This window comes from Fistularia commersonii, chromosome 23 (assembly GCF_037954325.1).
Source record: "Fistularia commersonii isolate RoL2024-O1a breed Wild chromosome 23, RoL_Fcom_v1.0, whole genome shotgun sequence".
NCBI lineage: Eukaryota > Metazoa > Chordata > Actinopteri > Syngnathiformes > Fistulariidae > Fistularia > Fistularia commersonii.
In genome coordinates this window covers 3,430,548-3,445,891 of record NC_141306.1, presented here as the reverse complement: position 1 = coordinate 3,445,891, position 15,344 = coordinate 3,430,548, and the positions used below count along the sequence as shown (strand labels likewise).

Here is a 15,344-nt window from a genome sequence, read left to right as displayed (position 1 = left end):
TGCCTCAGTCACTCAGTACCCACTCGATTACAGTACATTCAACTTCATTGTCGTTACACGTGTTAAAGTACAGGGCAACGAAATGTTGTTTTGCATCCAACCAGAAGTGCAAAAGAGCAGCATGTATGTGGTATTTTACATCATTAATTTACAGGTGATGTGTATACACAGGTTTATACATACATCCATACATACATATATGTACATACGTATAAAGCAGTTGGTCCTGATGATATACCTGTGGAGGTGTTGAAGTGTCTAGGAGAGGCAGCGGTAGAGTTTCCGACTCGATTATTCAACAGGACCTTAGAGAGTGAGAAGATGCCTGAAGAATGCAGACGAAGCGTGACGGTGCCTATTTTTAAGAATAAGGTGGATGTGAAGAATTGAGGCACCTATAGAGGGATAAAGTTGATGAGCCATACAATGAAGTTGTGGGAACTAGACTGAGAGCAGAAGTCAGCATTTGTGAACATTAACATGCCTAGAAAGTATACTACTGATGCAGTATTTGCTTTGAGAATGCTAATCGAGAAGTACAGAGAAGGCCAGAGGGAGCTGCATTGTGTTTTTGTAGACCTAGAAAAAGCATATGACAGGGTGCCAAGAGAGGAGCTCTGGTATTGTATGAGGAAGTCCGGAGTGGCAGAGAAGTATGTTAAACTGGTGCAGGACATGTATGCTCGCAGTGAGACGGTGGTACGATGTGCTGTAGGGGTAACAGAGAAGTTCAAGGCGGTGGTGGGACTCCAACAGGGATCAGCTCTGAGCCCCCTCTTGTTCGCAGTGGTGATGGACAGGCTGACAGATGAGGTTAGACAGGAATCTCCATGGACCATGATGTTTGCAGATGACATTATGATCTGTAGTGAGAGAGGTATGCTCTGGAAAGGAGAAGAATGAAAGGTAGTCGCAGCAAGACAGAATGTATGTGTGTAAATAAGAGGAACTCGGGTGGAACGATGAGGCTACAGGTAGTGGAGATCAAGAAGCTGGAGGATTTCAGGTACTTGAGGTCAGCAGTCTAGAGCATAGGAGAGTGGAAAAGAGGTGAAGAGGATTTATGGATTTATGGACGTAGTGAGAGAGGATATGAAGGTAGTTGGTGTGAGAGAGGAGGATCCAGAGAATAGGGTTAGATGGAGAAAGATGATTTGCTGTGGCGACCCCTGAGGGGAAAAGACAAAAGAAGAAGAAGAGCTGCCTAGGGTTACTCAACTAGCATACTATTGTGTGTGCGTGACAGTGACAAACATATTTTAACACCATTTCAGCCAGCAGTGTTTCAGAGTCATCTTGTTTCGGAATATTATCATGTATAAAACATCTGCATCTGGATTTCAACTTTGTGTAAAGTCTTTTTTGGGTGTCATATCTTCAAACATACCTACGTATGCGCTTATGTGCATGTAGGCTCAGGAGGCTTGCGGTCCACTGGAGATAGACAACGCTCTGTCGATGGTGAGAGGTCTGGAGAAGGATATCCAGGAGGCCAAGGCTTCAGCGGACGAGGGCAAACTGAAGCCGCTGCCAGGAGAGACCGTGAGACGGACGCGCGTCACCTTCATTCTTTTCAGCACGGAAAAATACGAGCGTGAACACTCACCTCCCTTCCGGTGTCTCCTTTCGCCGTCCAGCTGGAGAAGTGCTCCCAGGATCTGGGCACCAGCACGAAGGCGGTGAGCTCGGCCATGGCCCAGCTGCTCAGCGAGGCCACGCAGGGCAACGAGAACTACACAGGTGACCGGACCTTCGGCGCGCTCGCTCGGTTAAGAGTCATCTCAACCAGCAGGTTAAAAACACCCTGACCGGGCAGTAAAGAGCAGGGTGTCCCCGGCTGCGCATTCCAGCCGCCCCCGGCAATTTTCCCTGCATTTCCATTTTCCGTCATAGCCTCTGCAATGAAAAGTTTCCTCAGTAAGTTGTGGAAACTGCTGGCCCGCCCTTCAAATGCACAATGATAATATTTTCAAGCAGATTTAAGTGCTGCCTCCATTTATTCTCAAATCTCTTGCCGTAGAATTTCAAACCCTCGATGTTGCATCAGAAGCGTAAATGTGCTTTAGCTCTAATAATAATAATAATGATAATATTAATAATATGTAATGTAATTTATAGAATAAAATTCATGTAAGGCACCCAGTGTGGAGGGCACTGTACTGGCATACATTTATATAAAATTCAGATTTAAAAGAAACAATAAGGAACACAAAAGTGACAAAGTGATTAAAGAAAATTCCGATGGAATGGGCCGCATTTATCATATTACCATGTCATTTTGTATTTTGGACAAAATTGAGGAGTTAGACTAGAGCAAAAGGCTGACTTGTGGTACAGGAAATTTTATTATCTAAAATCAGAGAACCTTTTCGTGCATGTTAACCACTTACCCAAAACACCAGAGCATTTCGCAAAATCACGCAACCCCTCTTAACGTCGAGAAATGTCCCAAAAATATACGAGAAATTTACCCAGAAATGAGATACAAAGTAGTTCTTTGGTAATTCTCCAGTCATTCCTTGCAGGCCTTTTCTGGCTCGCTATTGCAAATGGACTCGTGGTATTTTTCCGAAAAACATCAAGATAACTAAAAAAGTTTTTGTAAATTAGGAGCACATATTTGCAATTTGATGTTTTCCTGCATGACAGAAACAAAACTCACCTGACTTCTTTTCGTCCTTCTGGCAGGCATGGCAGCCAGAGACGTCGCCCAGGCCCTAAAGTCATTGGCCTCCGCCGCCAGGGGAGTCGCCGCCAACACGGAGGACGCACAGGCCCGCAGCGCCCTGCTGGACTGCGCCGCCGATGTCATGGACAAGTCGGCCAACCTCATCGAAGAGACGAAGAGGGCCATCGCCAAGCCAGGAGATGCAGAGAGTCAACAGAGGCTGGCCCAGGTCGCACACAGGAACAGGAGAAAATGACCAATATCTAAGATGAATAGCATCCGCTACCTAGAATGTCTGTAGCTGATTCGTATTGTAATCTAATGTAATGCGTCATTTTTTAATGTTGGCACCCCTTTGGTGTAGTTGGCGCATTTTTGCAAACGGACATCGAAAAGTATCGCGTCATGATCGTCAATTCGCAACTGCAATGAATCCGTTGAACTCGGAAGTAGAGAAATGTGCTTATGTGGTTAATCTGATGCAGTTTCTGTGTCTGTCTGCATTTAGGTGGCCAAGGCTGTGTCCCAAGCCCTGAACAGATGCGTGAACTGCCTCCCAGGTCAGAGAGACGTAGACAACGCCATTCGCACCGTGGGCGAAGCTAGCAAGGCTCTTTTGGCCGATTCTGTGAGTGCAATCAAGTTGTTTGTAAATTGTAAGCTTAAATTACCGTATTTTCTGCACTATAAGGCGCACCTAAAAGTCTTTAATTTTTTTCAAAAAAAGACAGTGCGCCTTATAATGGGATGCACCGTATATATGGATCAATATCGGTTAATTATGGCTACCGTAGTCAGGGGGCGTCGCCGAAGTAGCGACAAATTCGAGCAGTGGGTTTTCCAACAGAGAGCAAGTAGAAGCGTCTCTACAGTCGCTTTTCAAATGAAGGCAACAGCGCTCGCTAGCTAGCGACATGAAGATTGATGAATCTAGAGGCGGCCCTTCTTGATGCTTTCGTTCTATGAAACGCTTTGAATTGTGACAAATGGAGTCAGAGAAACATTGTTTACGACGAAGGCGGCGCAAATACCGGTAAGAGCTACCGGTACGTACGGTACCGTATTGTGAATGCACTTGTTTTGGGAGTGACCAGAGTTGTCAGAAAGTTGGTTTGTATTCTATTAATGAAGTTTGACGTTTCCTTTAGCGCAGCTTCATCTAGTGGATGCATAACGCAACCCCAGCCATAACTGTAGCTTCTATTATATGTTCCGTGTAATGCGGTGCGCCTTGTATATGAAAACAGTTTTAATACGGGCCATTCATAGAAGGTGCGCCTTATAATGTGATGCGCCTTATAGTGCGGAAAACACGATACTAATGTGATAAATGTGCTCATGATACTGCAACTCTTGATATGTTCCCTATTCATAAGATCCGAAGTTTTCCGTGCACTTACCTTCTATAGAGTGAATGCTAAGCTTTAGAAAACAAGTGGATTTTGAATGTTGTATCCGAAGCCACTATTTTGGAACCCACCTACTTTTCACTTCCTGCAGTTCCCATCCAGTGGAAGAAGCTTCCAGGAAGTTCAGTCTCAGCTCAACGAGGTGGCGGCCAGTCTGAACCAGTCGGCCAACGAGGTGGTCCAGGCGTCGAGAGGGACTACCCAAGACCTGGCCAGGGCCACCAGCAAGTTTGGACAGGACTTCAGCAATTTCCTGGAGGCCGGTGTTGACATGGCGGGAACGTCGCAGGTCAATATGACGAGACAGTTCTTGCACGTAGTGGTTTCAGGAGCGGCTTCTCACCAGCCAGAATGATCGGTTTGTGCCGATGTCTAGTTTGTCGTGCGTGATGCTGCAGGAAGTACCGAGCTGTCTCAGGTGCTTCCTTTGGCTTTCTCTTAGGCGTATCACTTGGCGCAAAATCTCATCTTTAGCAACAGCGCAACGGTGCCGGCCTGTGCGAAGAAGACCAAAATGTATCGGGGAAATATTTCCAAAGGGCTCTTTCATAATAACCCGCTTCAGAAAATCGACACCCTGACAAACACCGTGTCAGAGTCAAAATATGATGTCAGCACAAATGTTTCACAGAAGTACTGACACAACGCCAGTATTCCAACCGCTTCTTCTCACTGGCTGTTGGTCTGCAGACAGGAGATGAGTGACAGGGAAGCGAGTGTGAGCGAAGAGAACTTCAATGTCCTCTTCATTTAGATAATAGCGGACAATAAGACGGTCTAAGATTCAAAATTAGTTGCTTAAGATAAGATAAGATAACTGTATTTGACCCCCATAGGGAAATAGCTTTGTCACAGCAGCTTAACAGTTATAATCCCAAAAAAAAACAAATAAAAAAAAATTAAAAAGAAAGACAAAGACACAAATAGACAGCAAACAACATCAGGGATGACAATAGGCAACATCAAGGAACACACAAAACAAACAAAAGTTTGAGCTGCACGTCTTAATTTTTTTTAAGATTTTGAATCAGTCGGGTAAACTTATGAATCGATACGGCATAAAATAAAGTACTACAATAGGCGATTAGCACGAAAAAAAAATCTGTACATATATATATTATATATTTGCTACGCTATGCTTTGCATGTAACGCAATGTTTTGCACCGGAGCCTGGTCGGGTTTCTGGTGATGAAATTCTCACAGGGGCCCTGCAGCTTTGCACGGGGGGCCTCGTGCATTCTTCAGCTCTGCCTGCGGGCGGAAAATCCGACGTTTCGGCGGCAGCCCCAGTCCCCGACAAGAAACGCATACTCAGTGGATTTTTGCGAGACTCTTTGAGTTTTGACTCATTGTGTTTTTTTATTTTTTTTTATTTCACATTTATGCACCACCTTGTTTTAATGAACAAAGATCTAATGCAATATACAGCAGATTTACCGGTGTAGGACAACGTCATGCTCCACAAAAAACAATTTCATGGTTGCTCATCACAGAACCTGCAGGGAATTTATGAATAATCAAAATCATGTTTTGATTTGGAATGCTCTTTTTTTTTTTTTTTTTTCCACTCATTTCTTCCTCCAGTCTAAGGAAGACAAGACCCAAGTGGTGTCCAACCTTAAAACCATCTCCATGTCGTCCAGCAAGCTGCTTTTGGCAGCCAAAGCTCTGTCCACCGACCCCAGTTCCCCCAACCTCAAGAACCAGCTGGCAGCTGCTGCCCGGTAACATTCCTACCGGCCGCTCGACATTTTTCCCGGTCTATTTTTACGACATACCTGCCTTTTGACGTCCGTTCCTTTGTCCTCCACAGGGCCGTCACAGATAGCATCAATCAGCTCATCACTATGTGCACTCAGCAGGCACCGGGGCAGAAGGAGTGCGACAACGCTCTGCGGGAACTGGAGGTACCGCAGCGTTTTCTCAGTGACATCTCCGCACGTGTCCGTTTAGGTTTATTCCTCGATCTTCCTGCGTTCGGCCCCCGAAAGCTAAATGTGTTCCGTATTCGCCAACGTCTCCAATAAATTTTTGTCCGCCTTATGAAGACTGAGAGGTTTGGCAACAGTCTGGGAGTCTGTGAACTCCCCCTGTCTCATGTGGGAAAAGCTAATTTAGCATTTCTGCTTTCAAATTCTCCTGAAATGCTATCCTTCTCACGCTCACATTTCGTAACTTTTGTTTTATTTTATCCCGTCTCCATGATAAGTGATTCTCCAGCGGTAGCGAGAGGGCTCAGAAACATTAGGATAAGGGAAAGTTAACCTGCAGATCTTTGCCCTGCACCTTTTTGAAGGCCGTCTGTGTTAAAGTGAGGTCGCCGCGCGTTCGCGTTATCGCTTCGAGTTCAAAGCAGCTGGCGGAGTTTTTCCCCCGCGGTTCTGCCCGAGTTTGACCACAGGTGATGAAATCACTTGGAAATAAAGAAACCAAATGTATTTGCGTTTGCTTCCGTGTGTTCAGTCGGTGAGAGGGATGCTGGAGAACCCGACCGAAGCCGTCAACGACCTCTCCTACTTTGACTGCATCGACAGCGTCATGGAAAATTCCAAGGTGCGACCGCTGTTTTACACTTCTGCAAAATGCGCCCCTTATTGTTGTTCATCTGGTAACCAGCAGCCAATCGCTATTATCTATTCGGTATCACGGTCGTGCCAGCGGTTTTTACTTCCTCATTTTTCCTGAGTGAGATTCCCAACTCCGCTTCCTTTCTAAAGGTCCTCGGTGAGTCGATGGCCGGCATTTCCCACAACGCCAAGAACTCCAACCTCCCGGAGTTTGGCGATTCGGTCAGCGGCGGCTCCAAAGCCCTCTGCGGTCTGACCGAAGCGGCGGCACAGGTAAGAATCAGGCGGGCCTCATCTACCGAGTCCGGGCGAAAACCCGATCGGAAGTCGGCCGCTGAGTCGGGATCCGTTCATTTTCCAGGCCGCCTATCTGGTGGGAGTGTCCGACCCCAACAGCACGGCGGGCCAGAAAGGCCTGGTGGATCCTGCTCAATTCGCCCGGGCTAACCAGTCCATCCAGATGGCTTGCCAGAACCTGGTGGATCCGGCCTGCACCCAGTCACAAGTACGCACCGCCCTCCCCGCGGCGTATTCACAAGTGATCTTCTAAATGAGTGAGGCACGATGTGGATGGATGTTTTTTGGTTGCCCCTCCGACCAGGTGCTCTCTGCAGCCACCATCGTAGCCAAACACACCTCGGCGCTGTGTAACGCCTGCCGCTTGGCCTCCTCCAAAACCCCCAACCCCGTCGCCAAGAGACAGTTTGTCCAGTCGGCCAAAGAGGTCGCCAACACCACAGCCAACCTGGTCAAGTCCATAAAGGTCTGTCGTGTGATTCTTTGCTACTCATCATCCAGTCAGTGCAGATTTTACTTGGTGGGATTCGTGAAATGTCATTTTAAGTGTTTTTTTTTTTTTTTTTTTTTTTCTTTTTTGAGTTCCTGAGAAGTAAACAGCTGCACACTCCTGTTAGAGGAAATCATTTTAAAATATTTGTTGTGCCGTCAAATGTCACCTGACCAGCAGTTTGTATCTGCGTGCAGTTTGTACTTTACACCTTATAGTTTAAGGTTTACTGATTAATGTACTGTAATTTCCAAACTATTGAGCACGCCTGAATGAGTATAAGCCGCACCGGCAAAAAATGAATAAATATGTTTACATATATAGGTGGCACTTGTCTATAAGCCGTTGTAAAATTAGATATTTACACAAAAACAATCCTTATGTTTTTTTTTTTTTTTTTTTAATTTAATTGAATACATACCGGTATCATCCACAAATACATACTGGAAATGTTTTTTTTCCAAACAGTGCCCGTAACACGGCTGATGAACGAGATTAATAATCAATTAAAAAAATAAGTAATAATTAAAACAATTAATAATTATTATAAAATAATTAATTATAAAAATATTAATAAAAAATAATAATAAATAAAGTAAAAACGGTCCATGAAGCCATCCATTTTCTATCCATGCTTTGTCCTACTCCAGCTGGTCGCTATCTCGATCTTCGGCTCTGCACTAAAACCATTAAAATCCTCTTCTTTTGTGTCAGAATTGAACAGCTTCACAATTTTATTTTATTGGTTCGATGTAACGAAGCTAAAAGTTTTGTTGGCCCAAAAAAAAATCCATAAATCAGCCGCGTCATTGTTTAAGACGCAGTGTTCAAAGGGTATGAAAAAAGTAGCAGCGTATCGTCCGGAAATTATGGTAATAGTGCAATTACTGTTTAAACTCCACCCTATTATTATTTTGCTAATTTCATGTCACCGCAGGATTGTAAAAGAAACGTCTCTGTATGTCCAATGCATGTGGAGAAATTGACAATGACTTAAAATGATCTGAACGCAGTTCTTGAGAGCTGCAGAAGACAGTAATCCTTTGGGTCCGAGTGGAATTTCAATTCGGGATCGTGACGGCCTCGTCCGCACCATCGGCCTGACGATATTCCTCTCTGCAGGCTTTGGACGGAGCCTTTAACCAGGAGAACAGAGAGAAATGTAAAGCTGCCACCGGTCCCCTGATAGAAGCCGTGGACAACCTGACAGCTTTCGCTTCCAACCCCGAGTTTGCCAGCATCCCTGCCCAGATCAGCCCTGAGGTAGGTGCTCGCTCTCCATCCGCTGTATTCCAAACATCCAAAAGAAGCACAGGTTAGATAGGGATTTTGCAGGAAGGCTAACGATAAAGGTCTCGTCGTCGATTATTACTAAACTTCATCCTGTCGCTGTCCTCAGGGTCACGCGGCCATGGAGCCCATTGTTGCAGCAGCAAAGACCATGCTGGAGAGCTCGACTGGTCTGATCCAGACGGCTCGCTCTCTGGCCGTGAACCCCAAAGACCCCCCGAAGTGGTCGGTCCTGGCCGGACACTCCAGGACCGTGTCCGACTCCATCAAGAAACTCATCACCAACATGAGGTGCGCTAACCGGGAAGCTAAATGTAGCTTGTCGCTTATCCTGATTGACGATATCCTCGCTCTGCCACACAATCGCACAGGATCTCTAAATCCATTACCAAAAAATCTCCCACCTAGGTTTTCTTGAGTCGTTTTTTGCTTTATGATACGAGCCAATACCCGAGTTACGTGTCAGTGAAGAAAAAGTCGTACCGCCTCAAGGTAGCCGAGCTAAAATCATGGAAAAACATGAGCGAGATGCACGACTTGTAAACTCGTCTGTGATGACATGAGGTAGTTGTTGACGGTGAGATACCGCTACCGAGAACGTCATCCGTGAGAAGACATTTTTGGGGATTCGGTGCAGTCGATGGCGGGAAAGTCAATAGATGAGGCGTCGGAAGAGTCATGTTTTAAAAAGAGGAGCGGCATTCATTCTATTGCTGTATTAGGTTTAGCGATAAAGTGCAGCATCATGTGCGAGTTACATTTAGCAATACGTTGTAGCATTAAGTGTGTAAGTTAACTTCCTAACTTCCTCCACCACTAAAACATCTTTGTCCGATCTAAGCTCGGTCAACCAATCGAGATACCCCTACATTTGAAAAATCGGAAACTTATGAGCCTCAGGTGAAAATACAACAAAGTAGTAACACCAGCACATGATGGAGACGCCGAGGAAAAAAAAATCAGAAACCTGTATCAGAAACATGTATGCCCTACATGTTGGTCACTGCAGAGAAAAGGCTCCCGGCCAGAGGGAGTGTGACGATGCCATCGAGGTGTTGAACGGCTGCATCCGTAACGTGGACCAGGCATCTCTGGCAGCCATCAGCCAGCAGCTGGAACCCCGAGACGACATCTCCATGGAGGTAACCCGAGATGCCGGTGTTGTGACGACCCAGCTGGATCGGAGTCGAACGGATCCAATTAAGAAGGACTTAGGGATCGGTTTGAAATGTTTTACTCTTGACCTCCTTTTAATTCACAGCTTGGAGTTAATTCTAACCTGCATCATTTAATCAATCATTTCCCAAATATTCAATTAATTTTTTAAATTATATATTTATGAAATGATATAATTATACAATTCTAAATATATGTATATATATATCATTATTTTTAATCATAATTACTGGTTTTTCTTTGTACTTTTATCTCTACATTCTCAGACTTTAGCTAGTTAAATCTGAATATTATCCGTCTCTGTAAACCAGATATGGGTTCGATCTCAGATATTTAATATGCAGTCGCCTCCTTGTCGGAGGGAAACTGATCGCAAAATGTCCCATTTTCCGCCATGCGATGGACGCAAACAACTCATTAAAAAAAAATCTTCCAGTATCATTTATTCATTAGTCTTGGCTTTTAGTATGATTCTTTGGTTTTGAGCAGGTGATTTTATCGATATCCTATAGTCAATGTACCTAGAAAGTAAGGTTCCTAAAAATTGTAGTCGCGTGAAATGAAATAAAAGTATATTTGCCTTTTTTGGTCAAACTTTTTTTTTAATGTGAGCGATGTTATCGAATGTTATTTTTGTGTTTGTTTCAGGCGCTTCACGAGCAGATGGCCGCCTCCGTCCACGAGATCAGCAACCTGATCGAGCCGGTAGCCGTGGCCGCTCGCTCCGAGGCCTCCCAGCTGGGACACAAGGTAAAACGCGCGCCTCGGGCTTTTCCGTGTCGTAAAACATGGCAGAAGCTTCACCGCGCCGCGTCCGACTCCTTCACCAGGTTTCTCAGATGGCCAGCTACTTCAAGCCCCTGATTATGGCGGCCATCGGCACGGCGTCCAAGATCCTCAGCAGCCAACAGCAGATGGCTGTCTTAGACCAGACCAAAACCCTGACCGAGTCCGCCCTGCAGATGCTGTACACGGCCAAGGAGGCCGGGGGAAATCCCAAGGTAGTCCCGCTGCCACTTAGCACGTCCTGCCAAGCTTCGGTCGCTGTGCGGAGACGATCTCATATATCAGTCATCCGACCCCAACCCACAGCGGTCCTATCAAATAAATGGAATATAACTCGATGGCCGTTAAAGTGATGAAAGGCCGGGTGCCGTTAATGTATTTTAATACGGGATCATTAACCAAGTTAATTGGGTAGCGGCAATTGTGATGATTCAAAACGTTAAATCTTATATAGAGTGATGGCATTGATTGATTAAATCTCATTTAAAAATGCAGCCGTGACCATTTTGCACCTTAGCAGCTGTAGCTAATGTTATTTTTGCGTATGTTTTAAGGAAGTGGAAACTGAGTGCCAACTCAGTACACTGATAAATATCTTTTTTTTTTTTTTTTTTTTTTTTTTTTAAATACACCCAAAACACAAAAACCTCTTCCCTTGAAAAATATCATTTTGATGATTAGGATTTTATCTAAAATTATTTTTTCTAGTTTTGCATTGATCATCCTTGCAATTGCTTACTACCGTCTGGTTTTGTTTTATATAAATATATTACCAATGTTAACTTTTATTTTCCTGTCCAGGCGGCACACATGCAGGAGGCTCTGGAGGAGTCGGTGCAGATGATGAAGGAGGCCGTGGACGACCTCGGCGTCACCCTGGCGGAAGCGGCCAGCGCGGCGGGCGCAGTGGGCGGGATGGTGGACTCCATCAACGACGCCATTAACAAAATGGAAGACGCGCCGGCGTTTGAGGCTGAGGGCACCTTCGTGGACTACCAGACTACGATGGTCAAGACGGCCAAGGCCATCGCTGTCACTGTGCAGGAGATGGTAAGCCAGGCAGAATTTACTCAACAATAAATCTCGCTCTTTTGATAAGTATCACTTGGTCAAGATAGGAAATTGAAATCACTGTCTTCCTTGAGATAGATGACAACAGAAATATATAAGGGATTAGTAGACTGGACGGAAAATTGTTACTTTATTTCCAAACCTGAAGTTGTGTGACTTCTTCTCTTCCTTTCGTCTTTTCCCTTCACAGCGAATCAACCTTCTCCATCTAACCCTGTTCTCTGGATCCTCCTCTCACACCAACTACCTTCATATCCTCTCACTACGTCCATAAATCTTCTCTTTGGTCTTCCTCCAGACATCCAATTCCAGCATCCGTCTACCAAATATTGACCAAATCTCTCCTCTGTACATGACTGAACCATCTCGGTCTGGCTTCTCTGACCTTCTCTCCAAAACATCTAACATGATCCTGTCCATCCTGGTCACTCCCAAAGAGAACCTCAAAAATCTTCATCTCCACGACCTCCAGTTCTGCCTACCGTCCGTTCATCGTCGTCCCTGTTTCTAGTCCATACAGCATCGCCGGTCTTGTCCACCTTTTCCTTTCATTCTGGCTGATGGTCTTCTATCTCATAGTACCCCTGAGTACTATGTACCACTTGTGGCACTATGTACCACTAAAAGTACCCCTTTTCCAACCTGTTTATTTACCTCTTTGTTCTGGACTGTACTTGAAACCCTCCAACTTCTTGATCTCCACTTCCTGCAGCCCCACCGCTCCACCCGGGCTCTTCATTCACACACATCTATCTTACTGTGACTAACCTTCACTCCTCTCCTTACCAGAGCATACCTCCACCTCTAGATGTTCCCCAACCTGTTCTCTCCAACTACAGATCACAATGTCATCTGCAAACAATATCAACCTCATGTATGATTTATAAAAAACATGACTTCATGATGATTTTTTTTAAATCAAAACGAGGACAACCTAATGTGGTTCCTTGTCTCTCCAGGTGACTAAGTCTAACACCAACCCCGATGATCTGGGAGGACTGGCCAATCAGCTGACGAACGAGTTCGGAAATTTGGCGAACGAGGCCAAATATGCGGCCATCACTGCCGAGAATGATGAGGTGAACGCAGCCGGCTGTTCCAGATCAGGCAGACGTCACAGGAATGTTATTTTTTTTCCCTAATACGATCCCTCCCTGCTTTCACCAGATTGGTTCGCACATAAAGAAGCAGGTCGGGGAACTGGGTTTCACCTGCACGGGCCTGGTGACCAAAGCCGGAGCTCTGCAATGCAGCCCCAACGACTCCTTCACCAAAAAAGAGTTGATTGAAAGCGCCCGCAAAGTGTCCGAGAAGGTCAGGTCACAACCGGCGAACTTCATGTCTCGCGTATCCGTCGACAGTACCGTGATAACTGGATGGTTACGGGAAATGAGCGGTATGGGTCACGTGCAAGGCTAAAGTTTAAAGGTGGGAGAAGGCATTCTGACATGATGTCTGTCAGGACATTTATTATTTTCGCCCCAAATCAACTGCAGTTTGCATGTAAGCTGTTTGTCTGCATTCAAAGGTTAAGCGGGTGGAGCCTTCACATCAGGGGTGGGCAAACTTTTTGGCTGAGGGGCCGCATTGACTGGTAAAATTTGACAAGACGGGCCGGGTCAGCACAATACAAGATACGATACATGTAAAAAAAAAAAAAAACATCTGTTAACAGGACATATCAAACTCCCCTGACATTTGTCTGAACATTGTCTGACATTTGCATTGAAAATGGAACCAGCTCGGTTTTGAGGGTGCCGATGTCTGCTTGCATTTCATAAACAAACCGTTTTTTTCCCTTGTAGCTTCACGTCCAACTCATACATGTGCGTCGGTATGTCCGCAGTAAAGGCTAAATCACGAAGCCAACCGGTGTCATTCAGCTTAGGAAAATTCTCAAGTGATCTCAAGTAGCTCCAAAAATGTAAATATCCCCTGTTTGAGCTTCCGCATTCATTGATCCGGCCATTCGATGGATCCAATCTTTGGCGGGCCGGATTACAAAGACCAACGGGCCGGATGTGGCCCGCGGGCCGTACTTTGCCCACCCCTGCTTTACATTATATTAATGCTGTAAAGCAATCGGAGCATTGAATCGGTTTTCAGCGGAGTAAGCAGGAGAGGTTTCCCCAGAGGCTGATGTCCTTCGGTCCGTCTTCTCGCAGGTTTCCCACGTGCTGGCGTCCCTCCAGGCCGGCAACCGAGGCACCCAGGCCTGCATCACGGCAGCCAGCGCCGTGGCGGGCATCATCGCCGACCTGGACACCACCATCATGTTTGCCACCGCCGGCACTCTGAACAGAGAGAACTCGGAGACGTTCGCCGACCACAGGTACTTCGGCGACGCTTCAAAGTGCATCGTCTCCCCAAAAAAAACGGCGATTTATTGGCAGCGATTTATCGACATGAAGATGATCCGGGTACTGTAATTTCCGGACTATTGAGCGCACCTCAATATAAGCCGCACCTGCTAGCCGATCGCTATCTCGGGCTTCCTCCTGCGCACTAAAACCGTCAAAGTCGTCTTCTTCGGTGTCGGAGCTGAACGGACTCAGAATTTCCCGGTCATTTCATCGGTCCGATGTGACGAAGATAAACGTTTTACATCACATTACATTTTGCAGACACTTTTATCCAAAGCAACTTACAATAGAGGACATAAGCACTGCAAATAACACTTGCCAATACAAGATGCACAGGAAATATACAGAACAGTAAGTTGTTTTTTTTTTTTTTTTGTTTGTTTGTTTTTTTTTTAGGACAAAGATGTACACATACGCACACACACACACACACACACACTGCATAGCCTAACTTGGTGCCTAACCTGATCTGGGGCAGCTCAAGCATCAGCGCAGTAAATAGCCTTAGCGGCGTGAAGCTTGTTAGCGTCCCCCACCCAAAGTCCAAATATTAGCCGCATCGTCGTTTACGTGAAAAGTCGCGGCTTATCGTTCGGAAATGACGGCATTTTAGATAACCTTCTTCAGTCAGGAGATGAAGCCAGGCTGATCTCATCCAGCTTCACGCCGCTAATGTCTTTGTGACTTCTTTGAGTTTCGGTGATAGTCACTGACGCCGTGAGCTCTGTGCGCGCAGGGAGTGCATCCTGAAGACCGCCAAGGCTCTGGTGGAGGACACCAAGCTGCTGGTGTCTGGAGCCGGAGCCAGCCAGGAGAAGCTGGCCCAGGCCGCCCAGTCCTCCGTGACCACCATCACCAAACTGGCCGACGTTGTCAAACAGGGAGCTGCCAGCCTGGGCTCCGAAGACCCGGAGACACAGGTACGGGCGTCATGGTGGTGCGACGGGTTAAAAATATCCTAGTTACCCTCCAGAGTAAACATGAATCTACTCTATGAAGGTTTTTGAGGAACGTGGGGTCTGTAAACAGAGGTACCGTGGAAACTTGACTTAGGAGTTTTTTGACATAGGAGACGTCGCTCGGTGGATTTTATTGCTTTGCGATGCAAACTGAAATCTGAGTTCCGAGTGAGCGGGATGAGCTTTTGACGCCGATCCGTGGGGAAAAAAAAAAAAAGTAGCAAGGTAGCCTAGCTTAAAATCATGGAAAAACACAAGGGAGGTGTA

At 45.9% G+C, this 15,344-nt stretch overlaps 1 protein-coding gene across 1 annotated transcript in view; it reads left to right on the top strand.

Annotated features, from left to right (window-relative positions):
- tln1 (talin 1) overlaps positions 1-15,344 on the top strand; it is a 79,017-nt gene that overhangs the window by 45,507 nt on the left and 18,166 nt on the right. The window contains exons 26-46 of the mRNA XM_086170153.1: positions 1,414-1,542; positions 1,638-1,740; positions 2,689-2,897; positions 3,177-3,296; positions 4,169-4,366; positions 5,663-5,802; positions 5,892-5,985; positions 6,542-6,631; positions 6,796-6,918; positions 7,007-7,150; positions 7,247-7,408; positions 8,555-8,695; positions 8,832-9,013; positions 9,732-9,864; positions 10,547-10,648; positions 10,729-10,899; positions 11,486-11,734; positions 12,715-12,834; positions 12,923-13,069; positions 13,921-14,087; positions 14,855-15,038. Coding sequence (XP_086026279.1) covers positions 1,414-1,542; positions 1,638-1,740; positions 2,689-2,897; positions 3,177-3,296; positions 4,169-4,366; positions 5,663-5,802; positions 5,892-5,985; positions 6,542-6,631; positions 6,796-6,918; positions 7,007-7,150; positions 7,247-7,408; positions 8,555-8,695; positions 8,832-9,013; positions 9,732-9,864; positions 10,547-10,648; positions 10,729-10,899; positions 11,486-11,734; positions 12,715-12,834; positions 12,923-13,069; positions 13,921-14,087; positions 14,855-15,038 — 3,108 coding nt within the window. The remainder of the gene's footprint in view (positions 1-1,413; positions 1,543-1,637; positions 1,741-2,688; positions 2,898-3,176; positions 3,297-4,168; positions 4,367-5,662; positions 5,803-5,891; positions 5,986-6,541; positions 6,632-6,795; positions 6,919-7,006; positions 7,151-7,246; positions 7,409-8,554; positions 8,696-8,831; positions 9,014-9,731; positions 9,865-10,546; positions 10,649-10,728; positions 10,900-11,485; positions 11,735-12,714; positions 12,835-12,922; positions 13,070-13,920; positions 14,088-14,854; positions 15,039-15,344) is intronic.